The following is a 16,987-nucleotide window of genomic DNA, read 5'->3' as shown; positions in this document are numbered from 1 at the left end:
TACCCTATGCAGGGGTACTTTGTGACTTATCTAATCACGTTTTTCATCAATTTATATTTACACCTTGCATGAAGTGACCTTATGGGTAGCTTTTTGTTTGCTTGATCACAGTTTGCACTGATGTGCTCTGTGAGATACATGATCCCTTTGCCGATTTAGAGGTCAATATGATTATTTATATTGGAGGTCTATTTGATAGTTATATATAGATATCCGTATATACTCTTTTTAATATACCTTCTGGGTGCCCCTCACTCCTATCTAGGCTTGATTTTAGATATATATTTTTGCTATTTATAATATTTTGTCCAATTTATGTGCACACTGTATGTTACATTTTGATTGTTGCAAATAAAGTATATGAGATTTTATATTCTTGCTAAGTAATTTCTTGGGTTGGCTTCCATGAATCTGGTGATGTCATGTCGGACGCTGTTCAGACCAGGTCGTTCGACAGACAGCGGTAATTCTGCTTTTGACCACTATTTGCTCATTGGCGTCGGCTAGATTTTATCTAGCTGTTCCGGGGTTAATTTACCTGATCCTCGGATTGGAAGCTGGGCCATGCCCATTGCCTTTAAATAGTTCTCCTGATCATTGGGAGTCGCCGATTATAGCTTCTGTCTTGTGCGTTGTTATCTCGGTCTGGAGTGGAGAGCTGGTTGTTGGAGATTCGTTGCTGGTGGTGTAGTTTCCTTTGTCTTATTTACTCCTTCCTATATTTGTATTTATTTTGCCCTGCACATTTATAGTGTATTCCTGAGTGACTGCGGCGTGGTGTATATTTTCCTTTATCCTTGTCTGTGCTAACTGTGGGTATTGGTGTATTACCTCTTCACTGGGTGGTGGGCGGAGGTTTCAGCCTAGGGCTGAGCTCAGGAGACAGGGTGAGGTTCGAGGCCTGGACATGCACACCATCAGTGTAAACTCCAGGTAGACGGTCAGTCAGGATTTCCCTAGTCTGAGGGAAATTGCAGGGGCCCGGGTTATTAGCTCTCGCTCACCTAGTCTCCCTGTGACATTATAATCGGCCCAACAACAACAACAACAAAAAAAAAAGGGTCTCTTTTTTGTGTGTTTTGTCATGGATCCCATGACTTCCATAACCCGTCAGTTGGAGGCGCTGTCCCTACAGGTCACTGAGTTGAGGGGGCAGTACAGCAACAGGGACTAGCAGTATCTAATGTGCAAGCTGGAGCGACAGGAGGAATTGCTGAGCCTAAATTCCCTTTGCCTGAAAAATTTGCTGGGGAACGCAGTAAATTTGTTTCTTTTCGTGAAGCTAGCAAACTATATTTCCATATGCACCCGATCTCCTCGGGTAATGAGGCTCAGCGTGTGGGCCTGGTGTTGTCATTGTTAAGCGGGGATCCCCAAGCATGGGTGTTTTCCTTGCCATCTGATTCTGCTGCATTTGACTCTGTGGAGAGTTTTTTTTCCTCTCTTGGAAAAATCTACGATGAACCTGACAGAATGGCTCTAGCAGAATCTAAGATACGCACTATTCGCCAGGGGGAGCGAGTTGCAGAGGATTACTGTTCTGAATTTCGTCGCTGGGCGATCGATACACAATGGAATGATCCAGCATTGCGGAGTCAGTTTATTCATGGGGTTTCTGGAAGGGTTAAAAAAGCCCTTCTGATGTACGAGACTCCTGCTTCTCTAGATTCCGCTATGAGTCTGGTTGTCCGCATTGATCGCCGTTTGCGTCAGGGGGTGCATGAGACACCGCCTATGGGAGAGGGTTTAGGTTCACGTGAGGTTGCTGCAGGTGAGCCCACGGAGCCTATGCAAATCGTAGGGGTGTCACATGTGAAGCGTCGAGCCCCTGAGCTCAGGAAGCAGGGAGCCTGTTTTTACTGTGGTAAAACTGGTCATTTTATTAACATCTGTCCTCTGCTGTCTAAGAAAAACGCAACGGCGGAAAACTTCTAAGCTCAGAGGGTGTGGAGGAGACCAATCTGAGCTTATGTATATCCTCCATGGTGGTTTCGCAATGCATGCTCCCTGCTAAGGTTTTTATCGCTGGCAGTGAGCTGCCAATTACTGCTTTTGTGGATAGTGGTTCAGCCACAAATCTCATTGATGAGGAGTTTGTGTGCTCAGCAGGTTTTAGGATTGAAAAACTGTCTCATCCTATCCGTATGGTCACCATCAATGCTGCTCCTCTCTCTCAGGGGGAGATTACTGAATTTGTGGCTGAGGTGAAACTCCACATTGGGGTTCTACATTCCGAGCAGGTTACATGTAAGGTGCTCAGGTATCTTCCTGCTCAGGTGGTTTTGGGTTTTCCTTGGTTGTCTATGCACAACCCGGTAATTGACTGGAAAACTCAGGACATAATTCAGTGGAGCGAGTTCTGCCAGGAGAATTGCCTGGCCACATGTCTGACAGCGGTGACTTCAAGCGTTCCGGAGTCACTTCTGGATTTTGTGGATGTGTTCTCTGAGAAGGGTTGTTCAGAGTTGCCGCCACATCGTCCCTATGACTGTTCTATCAGGTTTAAACCAGGGGCCAAGTTGCCTAAAGCAAGGATGTTTAACATCTCCGGTCCGGAGAGACAAGCGTTAAAAGATTATATTGCTGAAAGCTTGAGCAAAGGGCACATCAGGCCGTCATCCTCGCCGGTGGCAGCAGGGTTCTTCTTCGTGAAGAAGAAAGATGGCGGATTACGCCCGTGTTTGGATTTCAGGGAGTTGAACCAGATTATGGTTTGTGATCCATACCCTATGCCACTGATACCAGATTTGTTCAACCAGGTGGCAGGTGCTAAGTGGTTTACCAAGCTTGACCTCAGGGGGGTGTACAACCTCATAAGAGTCCGTCAAGGTGATGAGTGGAAGACGGCTTTTAATACCCCTGAGGGTCATTTTGAAAATTTGGTGATGCCTTTTGGGTTGACTAACACAACTGCAGTGTTCCAACATTTCATCAATGATGTGTTCTCGCATGTTTTGGGGAAATTCGTTATCGTGTACCTAGATGACATCCTCATATATTCTTGCGACCGTGATGCTCATTTAAATCATGTCAGGCAGGTGTTACAGCTTCTCAGAGAGAATAAGCTGTATGCTAAACTTGAGAAATGTGTATTTTCAGTTCGAGTTGCCTTTCTTGGGTTATATTGTGTCTGCTTCTGGTTTTAAAATGGACGCCGCTAAGGTGCAAGCGGTACTGCATTGGGAACATCCTGATAACCTGAAAGCACTTCAGCGGTTCCTTGGGTTTTCTAACTACTATACGAAATTTATCAAGGATTTTTCCATCATTGCTAAACCGCTAACTGACATGACTAAAAAGGGTACCAATTTCTCCGTTTGGCCTGAGGCTGCTGTGCGAGCATTTGAATTTCTTAAGAACAGTTTTGTTTCAGCCCCCATTCTTGTGCAGCCAGACGTATCAAAACCCTTTGTTGTGGAAGTCGATGCGTCTGAGGTTGGTGTGGGGGCGGTACTATCTCAAGGCTCATCTTTGAGTGGTCTGCGTCTGTGCGCCTATTTCTCCAAGAAACTGTCGTCCGCCGAACGTAACTACGATATCGGCAACAGGGAGTTGTTGGCAATCAAGTTGGCCTTTGAGGAATGGCGACACTTCTTGGAGGGGTCAGTACATCAGGTTACTGTTATTACCGATCATAAGAATCTTCTGTATTTAGAGTCAGCCAAGTGTCTGTCCCACAGGCAGGCTCGCTGGGCATTGTTTTTCACGCGGTTCAATTTTGTTGTCACTTACAGACCGGGGTCTAAAAACACTAAGGCGGATGCTCTGTCCAGGTGTTTTCTGGAGGGTGAACCTCAGGAAGATCCAGTACCCATCCTCCAAAAGGGTGTTGTGGTTTCGGCTCTCACTACCGAGGTTGAGGCTGAGATTGCCGAGGCTCAGGAGGAGGTACCATCTGAGCTTCCCATCAACAAATCTTTTGTACCGCTTCATCTCCGCTTAAAGGTTTTGGCGGAGCATCATGATGCTGTCCTGGCTGGCCACCCAGGGGTTAGAGGTACCATGGAGTTGGTGTCACGTCGGTTTTGGTGGCCCAAGATCTGACAGGACGTGGTCTCATACGTGTCAGCTTGTACCACGTGCGCTAGGGCTAAGACGCCCCGCTCCCATCCTGTTGGCACACTACTTCCTCTTGAGGTACCTAGTAAGCCATGGACAGAAATCTCCATGGATTTCATCACTGATTTGCCCTCATCAGCTGGGACACGGTCATCTTGGTGATTGTTGATCGGTTTTCTAAAATGTCGCACTTTGTGTCTTTGCCTTTGTTGCCTAACGCTAAGACTCTGGCTCAGGTATTTGTGCAGGAGGTGGTCAGACTTCATGGGGTTCCGTCTGACATCGTGTCTCATAGGGGGTCTCAGTTTGTGGCAAAATTTTGGAAAGCATTTTGCTCACGGCTGGGGATCAAGTTGTCTCATTCTTCGGCGTTCCATCCTCAGTCAAATGGTCAGACTGAGCGTATGAACCAAAATTTGGAACAGTACCTACACTGCTTTGTCTCTGATAACCAGGAGGAGTGGTCTACCTTTCTTCCTTTGGCTGAGTTTGCCATCAATAATCACCGCCAGGAGTCGTCTGGGGAGTCTCCGTTTTTTTGTGTTTACGGGCTACATCCTCAATTTTGTACCTTGAGTCAGAGGGGTTCTTCCGGAGGAGGATCAGTTAGGAGCACAATTGTCATCAGTCTGGAGGAGAGTTAAACAGCGCCTGTTGAGTGTGGGTGCTAGGTACAAACGTGTGGCTGACAGTAGGCGTGTGCCAGGTCCGGACCTGAGTGTGGATGACTGGGTGTGGTTATCCACAAAAAACATAAGACTCAAAATACCGTCCCTTAAATTGGGTCCACGGTTTATTGGTCCATTTAGGGTCACCGCCGTCATTAACCCAGTAGCGTACCGATTGGAGCTCCCTACGGTGTATAAGATACACAACGTGTTCCACAGGTCTCTTCTAAAGAAGGTGGTGGGTTCTGTGGACGCGGTGCCTATGCCACCTCCCATCTTGGTGGATGGTAATTTGGAGTTTGAAGTCTCCAAGGTGGTTGACTCTCGTGTAGTGCGTCGCACTTTACAGTACTTGGTACACTGGCGTGGTTATGGGCCTGAGGAGAGGTCCTGGGTACCAGCCTCGGATATTCATGCGGATCGGCTGGTCAGGTTTTTTCATCGTCGCCATCCAGACAAGCCGGGTCCTATAAGCCGTGAGGGCCCTGGGGTCCCTCGTAGAAGGCGGGGTACTGTCATGTCGGACGCTGTTCAGACCAGGTCGTTCGACAGACGGCGGTAGTTCCGCTTTTGACCACTATTTGCTCATTGGCGTCGGCTAGATTTTATCTAGCTGTTCCGGGGTTAATTTACCTGATCCTCGGATTGGAAGCTGGGCCATGCCCATTGCCTTTAAATAGTTCTCCTGATCATTGGGCGTCGCCGATTATAGCTTCTGTCTTGTGCGTTGTTATCTCGGTCTGGAGTGGAGAGCTGGTGGTTGGAGATTCGTTGCTGGTGGTGTAGTTTCCTTTGTCTTATTTACTCCTTCCTATATTTGTATTTATTTTGCCCTGCACATTTATAGTGTATTCCTGAGTGACTGCGGCGTGGTGTATATTTTCCTTTATCCTTGTCTGTGCTAACTGTGGGTATTGGTGTATTACCTCTTCACTGGGTGGTGGGCGGAGGTTTCAGCCTAGGGTTGAAACAGGAGACAGGGTGAGGTTCAAGGCCTGGACATGCACACCATCAGTGTAAACTCCAGGTAGAGGGTCAGTCAGGATTTCCCTAGTCTGAGGGAAATTGCAGGGGCCTGGGTTATTAGCTCTCGCTCACCTAGTCTCCCCGTGACAGGTGATTGGTGTACACTATTACCATTGTGAAAAGCACATTTGTGTGAGAAAAATTAAAATGTTAATTTTTACCTCCCACATTGTTTTAATTCTTATGAAGCACCTAAAGGGTTAATAAGCTTCTTGAATGTGGTTTTGAGAACTTTGAAAGGTAAAGTTTTTAAAATAGAGTAATTTTTGGGTATTTTCTGTCATGTAGGCTTCTCAAAGTCACTTTAACCACTGCTGTGGTTCCTACAAAAAAAAATTTTGAAATTGTGTTGGAAAAATGAAAAATTGCTAATAAACTTTTAACCCTTCTAATTTTGTAACAAAAAATACGTTTAAAAAATGATGCTAATGTAAAGTAGATGTGGTAAATGTTATTTATTAACTATTTTGCTTGGTATACCTATCTGGTTTAAGGGCATAAAAATTCAAAGTTTGAAAAAATGTTCACTTTTTTTGTGAAATTTTCAATATTTTCACAAACGCAAATCATATTGACCAAAATGTACCTCTAACATGCAATAAAATTAGCATTTTATTGCATGAAATAAACATTTGATACAATTCCTACAATTGAAAAACAGAACTTAATATTTGGTACAGGAATCTTTATTACAGAGATCCCTCCAAAGATTTTCTTTTGGGTTCAGGTTTGGAGACTGGCTAAGCTACTGCAGGACCTTGAAATACTTCTTATGGAGCCACTCCTTAGTTGCCCTGGCTGTATGTTTTGGGTCTTGGTAATGCTGGAAGACCCAGCCACCACCCATCTTCAATGCGCTTGGGAGGGAAGGACGTTGCTGACCCCTTCCATCTTCCCATCAATAGAGTGCAATCGTCCTGTTCCCTTTGCAGAAAAGCACTCCCAAAGATTGATTGTTCCCCACCATGCTTCACAGTTGGGACGGTGTTCTTGGGGTTGCACTCATTCTTCTTATTCCTCCAAACATGGGGCGTGGAGTTGACACCAAAAAGTTCTATTTTGGTCTCATCTGACCACATGACTTTCTCCCATGCCTCCTTTGTATAATGCAGATGGTTATTAGTGAACTTCAAACAGGCCTGGACATATGCTAGCGTGAGCAGGGGGACTTTGTATGCCCTGCATGATTTTATTTCATGACGGCATAGTGTGTTACTAACTGTAATGTTTGAGACTGTGGTCCCAGCTCTCTTCAGGTCGTTGACCAGGTCCTCCAGTGTAGGTCAGGAATCAGCCCAGTACTATCTCAGAATCATCCTTACCCCACTAGGCAAGATCTTGCGTGGAGCCCTAGACTGAGGAAGATTGACAGTCATCTTGTGTTTCTTCCATTTTCTAATAATTATGCCAAAAGTTGTTGCCTTCTCACCAATCTGCTTGCCCATTGTTCTGTAGCCCATCCCAGCCTTGTCTACGTCTACAATTTTGCCCCTGGTGTCCTTAGACAGGTCTTTGATCTTGGCCATGGTGGAGAGGTTTAAGTGTGATTGATTGTGTGGACAAGTGTCTTTTATACAGGTAATGAGTTCAAACAGGTGCAATTAATGCAGGTTATGAGTACAGAGTAGGAGAGCTTCTTAAAGAGAAGCTAACAGGTCTGTGAGAGCCAGAATTCTTGCTGGTTGTTGGTGATCAAATACTTATTTCATGCAATAAAATGCTATTTAATTATTTAAAAATCTTACAATGTGATTTTCTGGATTTTCTTTTTTATAGATTCTGTCTATCACTGTTGAAGTGTACCTACGATAAAGATTACAGACCTCTCCATTCTTTATAGGTGGGAAAACTCACAGTTGAAGTGTACCTACGATAAAGATTACAGACCTCTCCATTCTTTATAGGTGGGAAAACTTGCAAAATCGGCAGTGTATCAAATACTAATTTTCCCCACTGTATACATGGATAATGCATTATACTGTAGTTTGGATTCACAGTTCGGATTTATCTGTGAAAAGCTTTTCATGAACCAAAGGGGGGAGGGTTGGTCCCTTGAGGTGTGGTGGGGATTCTGAGTTAATGGGAGGAGGAGTTCAGTTTTATTAACAGTGGTATGTACATCAATATTATTTTAGTGATTAAGGAATATATTACAAATGTAAATTTTGCACTGTTATGATCTTTGTACTGTCAGTTGCTTCAATAAGTTTACTTGATTAAAAAAAACCAACATGAAGTGCAATGTGTCATAAAAAATCATTCTCAGAATCACTGGGATCCGTTTAAGCGTTCCAGAGTTATTACCTCATAAAGTAACACTGGTCAGAATTGTAAAATATGTCCTGGTCAGGAAGGTGAAAACAGGCTTGGGGTGAAGAGGTTAATGTATCAGGCACTTTTTACTCCACCATGCAGATGAACAATGCTGAATTGGTGCATGGGTGCTGAGTTCCACTAGGGTAGGCTTGAGAGTCCCTATTATAACTACCGTATATGCTCGAGTATATGCCCAGTTTTTCAGCACTTTTTTTATGCTAAAAAAGCTACCCCCCTCATCTTATACTCAAATCAGGGTCCCAGAAGACGGAGGGGAAGCGGCAGCGGCAGAGCAGCGGGTCACCGGAAGAAGGAGCCAGCTGCTGCAGCTAACACCTGTACCCGCTGCTAAAGAGAAATGAATATTCACTGTGATCGCAGTGAATATTCATTTTTCTTTAATAGCGGTCACAGTAGTCGCAGCAGCCAGCTTCCTACAGCGTCCGGGCGGTCACGTGTGCCCGCAACTTAAGGGAATGAATATTCACTGCTCTCCACTCCCATAGGTGTGGAGAGCAGTGAATATTCATTCCCTTTAGTAGTGGGCAAACGTGATCGCCCGGCCGCTGCAGCAAGTCAGCGGCTGAGGTTACTGTGCCACTATTAATGAGCAATGAATATTCACTGCTCTCCACACACATACTCCCAGCATGGAGAGCAGTGAGTATTCTGGCAGCTGTCCTCTACTTGTAGGCAGTGCATGATGTCATTGCCCTGCTCTGCTTACAAGCATAAATCAGCTGCTGGCATCGGAGCAAGATGCTGCGAGGGAGCGCAGGAAGGTAAGTAGGATGGTTTATTTTTTTATGTCTTTGTGATGGAGCACCTACATACCAGGATAAGGATAAGGTGGCCATGCATACCAGGATAGAGATATGGGGGCTATGCATACAAAGATGGGGATGAGGAGGTCATACAAGGATGGGGATGAGTGGGCCATGCATACCAGGATAGGGATGAGAAGACCATGCATGCCAGGATGGGGATGAGGGGGTCATGCATACCAGGATGGGCATGAGGGGGCCATGCATACCAGGATAGGGATGAGGGGACCATGCATACAAGGATGGGGATGAGGGGGCCATGCATACCAGAATAGGGATGAGGGGGTCATGCATAAAAGGATGGGGCTGAGGGAACCATGCATACAAAAATGGGGATGAGGGGGGCTATGCATACCAGGATATAGGGATGAGGAGGCAATGCATACCAGGATAGGGATGAGGAGGCCATGCATACCAGGATAGGGATGAGGGGGCTATGCATACCAGGCTTATACTCGAGTTTTCCCATTTTTTTGTGGTAAAATTAGGTGCTTCGGCTTATATTTGGGTCGGCTTTTACTCGAGTATATACGGTAATTAATAAAGTGCACTTTTAATTGCGTAACTCCTGGTTGCTGATAAAATCAAGTAAGGCCATGTCCTCAAATTCCAGTTTTGCTTTCTTTTATATCAGTGACCATGATCATGATCCAGGGACACCCCATAGAGTGACAAGGTCACGGTAACCAGATGGTGAGAGAACAATTCTTCTATATTTCTTATCCTTGTATTGCAACCATAGAACACACTATTTCCAGTCATTTTCAAAACATCTTTATTATTCATAATTCTATCCCACCTCAATAAAAGCATTAAAAAAAGATTATAAAAAGCCCAAAACACCAAAAATGCAGAAACTGCAAGCATAGCACATTATATCAGTATGACAATGCACCACAATTGAAATCCTGCTTTCGAAAGTCGGGAAAAATACAATCTCATACATATTCTAGTATGTCCACACTGTCCCAATCCCACTCCACCTCATGCCAAGCTTTCATTACAACAGGCAGTTTTGGTAACTAACTTAATAAAACCATAGATATGGACACGATGGACACTTACATGAAGCTACTTACGAAACAATGACATTTTAAATTGCATAATTGCCACGTTCAACAAACCTGAATGAAGGTGGTTGTGGGTGTAAACTGCATGACGTGTTTGACAATTTGTTTGGTGCTCACCTTTAATAATAATATGGATAGGGGAGTAGATATTTTCTAATTCATTTAAATTTTTTTGTGTTTATGGGAAGCATATGTCACAAGTATAAAATTTGTTCTCCATTCCCAAGGTGAAAAATGTCCAGAATTATTCATCAGCTAATGAGTTAAATCATACCTATCTTTTCAGAATAAACTGTCATATGTATGAGGATTAACACTATTTCAGGCCATTATATGATTTGGGTTTTTTTTGCATTTTTTCTCTTTGTAGACTCTATCTCTAACGTACAGCACTCTCTAAGCTGATGAGTGGAAACTAGCAGCTATGATGTCTCCCATAAAAAAACATACAGAATCAGAGGGAGTGCATCTTTTACCTCTTTATCTCACATGTAGCAGCAACAGTATGGAAGACAATATACAGCAGTACTGAGCTGTGTGGCTGTGGATCCAGCACTGAAATGAAATACATTTACTATAAGCTGTAGCAGGACCTGTGTCTGTCTGCTTGTCTCTCACTTTGCTGAGTGTTCCTAACTCCTCTTACCCCTCGCCTCTCAGTAGGGTATAATTGGAGCTGTAATCTGATACCTCACTGGGCTGGAAGTCAGTCTTGGTTAATACAAGTTTGGTCAAAGTATAGATTTTAGCTTTCTTTTTCTTTTAGAGTGGATGATGACTTCAAGGGGGAGGGAGGGGCTCATAAGTGTAGAAAAATGCTGATTTCTCTGATAAGATACGAGTATATTATAGAGTTTATTTTATACCCTTGTACTTGTGATGTATGCAAATGTTATTGAAACAACAGTCACATTTAAATAGTAGGTTATTTTCTGGTAATATTTTTTCTTGATAGAAGATTTCAGTCCTATAGAGTTGAGGAAATAAGTATTTGATCCCTTGCCGAGTTTGTCCACTGACAAAGACATGAACAGTCTATAATTTTAAAGGTAGGTTTATTTTAACATTGAGAGATAGAATATCAAAAATAAAATCCAGAAAATCACATTGTATAAATTGTCAGGGACAAGATCATAGATCTGCACAAAGCTGGAATGGGCTACAGAACCATAAGTAAGACGCTGGGTGAGAAAGAGACAACTGTTGGTGCAATAGTAAGAAAATGGAAGAAATACAAAATGCTTGTCAATCTACATCGATCGGGGGCATCATGCAAAATCTCACCTCGTAGTGTATCCTTGATTATGAGGAAGGTGAGAGATCATAAAAATGGGTCGTGGCTGGATCTTCCAGTAAGACAATGACCCAAAACATACAGCCAAGGCAACAAAGGAGTTGCTCAAAAAGAAGCACATTAAGGTCATGCAGTGGCCTAGCCAGTCTCCAGACCACAATCCCATAGAAAACTTACAGAGGGAGTTGAAGCTCTAAGTTGTCAAGCGACAGTCTCAAAATCTTAATGATTTAGAGATAATCTGAAAAGAGGAGTGGACCAAAATTTCTCCTGACATGTGCGCAAACCTCAGTATCAACTACAAAAAACTTCTGACTGCTGTGCTTGCCAACACGGGTTTTGTCACCAAGTATTAAGTCTTGTTTGACAGAGGGATCAAATACTTATTTCTCACTTCAAAATGCAAATAAATTTATATAATTTATACAATGTGATTTTCTGGATTTTATTTTTGATATTCTATCTCTCAATGTTAAAATTAACCTACCCTTAAAATTATAGACTGTTCATGTCTTTGTCAGTGGGCAAACTTACAAAATCAGCAAGGGATCAAATAATTCTTTCCCCCACTGTAAATGTTATCACCTGATCCCTAATTAGGTTACAATTAAGTAAACAGTCAAATACTGCAATTTTATCTGAGTCTACTTGTCTTTGTCAACGCTCCGTACTTTAGCTTCAAACTGTACTCTTTGGAACGCACTCAAAGCCTTCAAGGCACGTTCTGGTAGGAACCTGTAAGAAAAGGAAGCAGATATATATATTATTTTAAGACTACAAGATGCCCCCAGCAGAAGCCAATGGCGAAACGCACGTCGGGGTGAGGTGGATGCTGCTTACATCCTGCATCACTTGATTGCTCCTCAGACATCTCACTCATCTGTATTTTCCTCTTGTCTGATTTCCTGCATTGCCCATACATATGTATTGTGTACATGAATTATTTTACTTACCACAGTCCCCTTGTAGTGTTCTATTACCCACATTAGGATTATCAACTTATGTTATGTATTACTACTGAGTTATGCTATAGGGTCCTTTTCCACCAGACCCTAAACCATTGATATTCTGTCTGTATTCCAGTGAGAACAGTTACTAGCTGCCAGTATATACCTCCATATTGGGAGTTTTATTAATCTTCCAATTTTACGATATTGTTCACATCTGTTGTTTAGTTTCACATTGCGCTATGTAGCTGGTTTCTATATATGCTGACCTGGTTAAGTACCCTTTTCTACTATTGTTTTTTGCTTAATGTTGGATACCCCATGTGAATAGAAGTACCTTACTGGGCACTCTCTTTCAATATTTATTTGTTTTATTCTATTTTCTAATAAATAATTTATGGGCTTTAATGAAATGGTTCTCTTCTTTAGGCCGGGGTCACACTTGCAAGTGCAATGTGAGAAACTCGCACGGGTCTCTCACATCAATACCCGGCACTGCCGCCGGCACTCAGGACCGGAGTGTGCAGCTGTATGTAGCTGAACACTCTGGTCCCAAGTGCCGGCGGCAGTGCCGGGTATTGATGCGAGAGACTCGTGCGAGTTTCTCACATTGCACTCACAAGTGTGACCCCGGCCTTACTCTGGATCTTTATGGTATGGGCAGAGTATGTGTTTATAATATTGTTTTAAGTGCCATAGGTACACTTTGGGACATTTTTTGATATTAAAGAATCATAACACTACATTGCATATTAGATTACGGTATTATAAGTGGCAGATCCATGTAAAGATACCTTTCTCATGAATCTCTGGTTATCATCCTACAACCTGTCAGGTCATAGATGCCACCTTTTTCATGGTAAAAAAAAATCAGTAATATAGTTTCACTTCTGAACACAACTACCATTAATGGAATTTTATCTGATACTTACAGGTCCAGCACTCCAATCAGTGACATAAAAGATGGGATATAAATCATCTTCTTATTAATTAAAATACCATCCACCAATGTCTTTGCTACATCTACAGGCAATAGCACGGGAGCAAATCTGAAAATAAATGGAATGTTTTATCTGAGAGAGCTAAGAAGGTCTGATAAAACAAGTCCTGCAAAAAGAATAAATGCATTTCTTCCTTTAGGTGAGTCCAGATATGCTATAAGTAATCTACAGTGGTGTATATTAAGATATTAAAATATTCTGCATGTCTTCATATCTGCTGCACATGGATGGGGATGTGATAATCCTATTGTCATGTATTGTACTGTGCCAAAAATCTGCAACAAATCCTCCATGTCTGACAAGGTCGTAGTCTACAGCATCACTCCGGATAAATAATAATTTACAGTATATAATGTATTCTTCTTAATAATGTCAGTCATTTTGGAGTTGGCTTTGGTCAGTGAGTATGGATACAAGACACACAGGAACCTAGCTGTCCTCTCTGTTCTATATCCACCAATTGACTGCCATTTGATTCATGATGCCCAAACCAGAAGGTAACTTCTGATGTGGTCACTGCTCTTTTTGTGATCACCATTTAATCACTCCATTGATACAAATGGGATCAGCCACACATAAAATAAGACAGTTCATTTCAGGTATAACATGATCTGTCATGTTACACAAATTTTTGACCTCTGTAGCTTTTATTGTATTGGGAAAACAATTACCGTATTTTCCGGTGTATAAGACGACTGGGCGTATAAGACGATCCCCCAACTTTACCAGTTAAAATATAAAATCTTCTTAAAAGTCGGGGGTCTTCTTATACACCATATGTCGTCTTATAGGGCCGGTGAATATGTGCCTTTTGGGGGGGGAAGAGTGGTCCTGATGACAACGAGGGGGCGTCTCACAGGAAAGTGAGTATCCCCCATTACCTCATCGTAGCGCTGCAGCGTGTGGTCTCTGCTGGGAGCGGCGGCTGCTGTGCTGTGGGGCGGCGGCTCCTCTTCTGCAGTGTGGGGCCTCTGTGCTGTGGGGCGGCGGCGGCGTATCTTCATGCAGTCAGGGCTCCTCCGGCATCTCCTTAAAGCCCGGAGGCCCCGCTGGCAGCTCGGTACAATGCGGTGGCCTCCGGGAAAATGGCCGCTGCTCAGATTCAGATCTCGTCCCGAAATCTCGGGAGACGAGATCTGAATCTGAGCAGCGGCCATTTTCCCGGAGGCAGCTCAATAGGTGCGATGCGGTGGCCTCCGGGCAAATGGCCGCTGGGGGCGGCGCATGCTCAGATTCAGATCTCGTCCCGAGATCTCGGGACACGAGATCTGAATCTGAGCAGCGGCCATTTTCCCGGAGGCCACCGCATTGTACCGATGGAGCTGCCAGCGGGGCCTCCGGGCTTTAAGGAGATGCCGGAGGAGCCCCGACTGCATGAAGATACGCCGCCGCCCCACAGTACAGAGGCCCCACACTGCAGAAGAGGACCCGCCGCCCCACAGCACAGCAGCCGCCGCTCCCAGCAGAGACCCCACGCTGCAGCGCTACGATGAGGTAATGGGGGATACTCACTTTCCTGTGAGACGCCCCTCGTCGTCATCAGGACCACTCCCCGCCCCCACCCACCATATACACAGGCGATACCCGGCGTATAAGACGACCTCCGACTTTTAAGAAGATTTTCAGGGGTTAAAAAGTCGTCTTATACGCCGGAAAATACGGTAGATTTCTTTTTGAATGTCTTAGAGAACATTATCGGTCCATTGGTACAAGCATGGGTGGAACATGTCTGATAAAACGTATGCAGGAGATAAATTGCAGCCATGTTTACTGGATTTGGGTATGTTCCACTCCCATCACAAGGAGATGATAGACACAAGCTCTTATTTGAAAAAGAAGCCAGGCAGATAATTAACCCCTTATTGACCAGGCCAAATTTTGGAAATTTGACAAGTGTCCCTTCGTGTGGCAACAACTCTGGAACACTTAGGGTATGTGTCCACGTTCAGGATTGCATCAGGATTTGGTCAGGATTTTCCATCAGTATTTGTAAGCCAAAACCAGGAGAGGAACACTTAGAGGAAAAGTATAATAGAAACATATGCCCAACTTCTGCATTTATCACCCACTCCTGGTTTTGGCTTACAAATACTGATGGAAAATCCTGACCAAATCCTGATGCAATCCTGAACGTGGACACATACCCTTAAATGTATCCAGTGATGTTGAAACTGATTTTTCGAGACACACTGTACTTTATGTTATTGGTAAATTTAGGTTGATATGATTTGCATTTATTTGTGAAAATATCTACATTTTGGTGAATATGTTGAAAAATTCGCAATTTTCAAACTTTCAATTTTTATATCCTTACACCAGTTAGTCATGCTGTATAAAATAATTAATTCATAACATTTCCCATGTGTCTACTTTACATCTGCATCATTTTTCAAACGTCATCTTGTTCTGTTGGGATTTTAAAAGGGTTAAAAGTTTAGCAGCAATTTTCAGTTGTTTTCTTTTTCCAAGACATATACAAAACCGATTTCTTTAGAAACATATTCAAATTTAAATGGACTTTGAGAAGCCTATATATTGAACATGACCCAAAAGTGATACCATCTTAAAAACTGCACAGTGGAATGAAAAAAAAAAATTGTAATTTTAACTCTAAAATGTTGCTTTAGCCCCAATTTTTTTTACCTTTTACAAGGAATAGCACAAGAAAATGGACTCCCAAAATGTATTACCTAGTTTCTCCTGAGCGCACCGATAGGCCACGTGGTCAGAAACCTCTGTTTGGACAAACAGATGGGCTTGGAAGGGGAGTAGCACCATTTGAATTATAGAACACATATTTGGATGAAATACAATGCCTACAAGTAGTATTCAACCCCCTGCAGATTTAGCAGGTTTAATAAGATGCAAATAAGTTAGAGCCTTCAAACTTCAAACAAGAGCAGGATTTATTAACAGATGCATAAATCTTACAAACCAAAAAGTTTTGTTGCTCAGATAATTTTTATAAATTTTAAACATAAAAGTGTGGGTCAATTATTATTCAACCCCTAGGTTTAATATTTTGTGGAATAACCTTTGTTTGCAATTACAGCTAATAACCGTCTTTTATAAGACCTGATCAGGCCGGCACAGGTCTCTGGAGTTATCTTGGCCCACTCCTCCATGCAGATCTTCTCCAAGTTATCTAGGTTCTTTGAGTGTCTCATGTGGACTTTAATCTTGAGCTCCTTCCACAAGTTTTCAATTGGGTTAAGGTCAGGAGACTGACTAGGCCACTGCAACACCTTGATTTTTTGCCTCTTGAACCAGGCCTTGGTTTTCTTGGCTGTGTGCTTTGGGTCGTTGTCTTGTTGGAAGATGAAATGACGACCCATCTTAAGATCCTTGATGGAGGAGCGGAGGTTCTTGGCCAAAATCTCCAGGTAGGCCGTGCTATCCATCTTCCCATGGATGCGGACCAGATGGCCAGGCCCCTTGGCTGAGAAACAGCCCCACAGCATGATGCTGCCACCACCATGCTTGACTGTAGGGATGGTATTCTTGGGGTCGTATGCAGTGCCATCCAGTCTCCAAATGTCACGTGTGTGGTTGGCACCAAAGATCTCGATCTTGGTCTCATCAGACCAGAGAACCTTGAACCAGTCAGTCTCAGAGTCCTCCAAGTGATCATGAGCAAACTGTAGACGAGCCTTGACATGACGCTTTGAAAGTAAAGGTACCTTACGGGCTCGTCTGGAACGGAGACCATTGCTGTGGAGTACGTTACTTATGGTATTGACTGAAACCAATGTCCCCACTGCCATGAGATCTTCCTGGAGCTC

The 16,987-nt window shown here is 43.4% G+C and overlaps 2 protein-coding genes across 3 annotated transcripts in view; one reads left to right on the top strand and one right to left on the bottom strand.

The window, feature by feature from the left end:
* Positions 1 to 9,650: 9,650 nt before the first annotated feature.
* LOC143787380 (17-beta-hydroxysteroid dehydrogenase 13-like) overlaps positions 9,651 to 16,987 on the bottom strand; it is a 67,404-nt gene continuing 60,067 nt past the window's right edge. The window contains exons 6-7 of the mRNA XM_077276062.1: positions 13,137 to 13,253; positions 9,651 to 11,992 (exon numbers count right to left, since the gene is read on the bottom strand). Coding sequence (XP_077132177.1) covers positions 11,902 to 11,992; positions 13,137 to 13,253 — 208 coding nt within the window. The 3' untranslated portion in view covers positions 9,651 to 11,901. The remainder of the gene's footprint in view (positions 11,993 to 13,136; positions 13,254 to 16,987) is intronic.
* LOC143787332 (UDP-glucuronosyltransferase 2A2-like) overlaps positions 13,216 to 16,987 on the top strand; it is a 312,401-nt gene continuing 308,629 nt past the window's right edge. Inside the window, exon 1 of one of the 2 annotated variants that reach the window (XM_077275998.1) lies at positions 13,216 to 13,344. In XM_077275998.1, the coding sequence (XP_077132113.1) occupies positions 13,269 to 13,344 (76 nt within the window). In that variant the 5' untranslated portion in view covers positions 13,216 to 13,268. The remainder of the gene's footprint in view (positions 13,345 to 16,987) is intronic. The other variant, XM_077275991.1, reaches the window with a different exon arrangement.

The sequence above is a fragment of the Ranitomeya variabilis genome, chromosome 1 (genome assembly GCF_051348905.1).
Source record: "Ranitomeya variabilis isolate aRanVar5 chromosome 1, aRanVar5.hap1, whole genome shotgun sequence".
Taxonomy (NCBI): Eukaryota; Metazoa; Chordata; class Amphibia; order Anura; family Dendrobatidae; genus Ranitomeya; species Ranitomeya variabilis.
The sequence above is the reverse complement of the archived record's forward strand: the minus strand, read 5'-3'. Positions and strand labels throughout refer to the sequence as shown.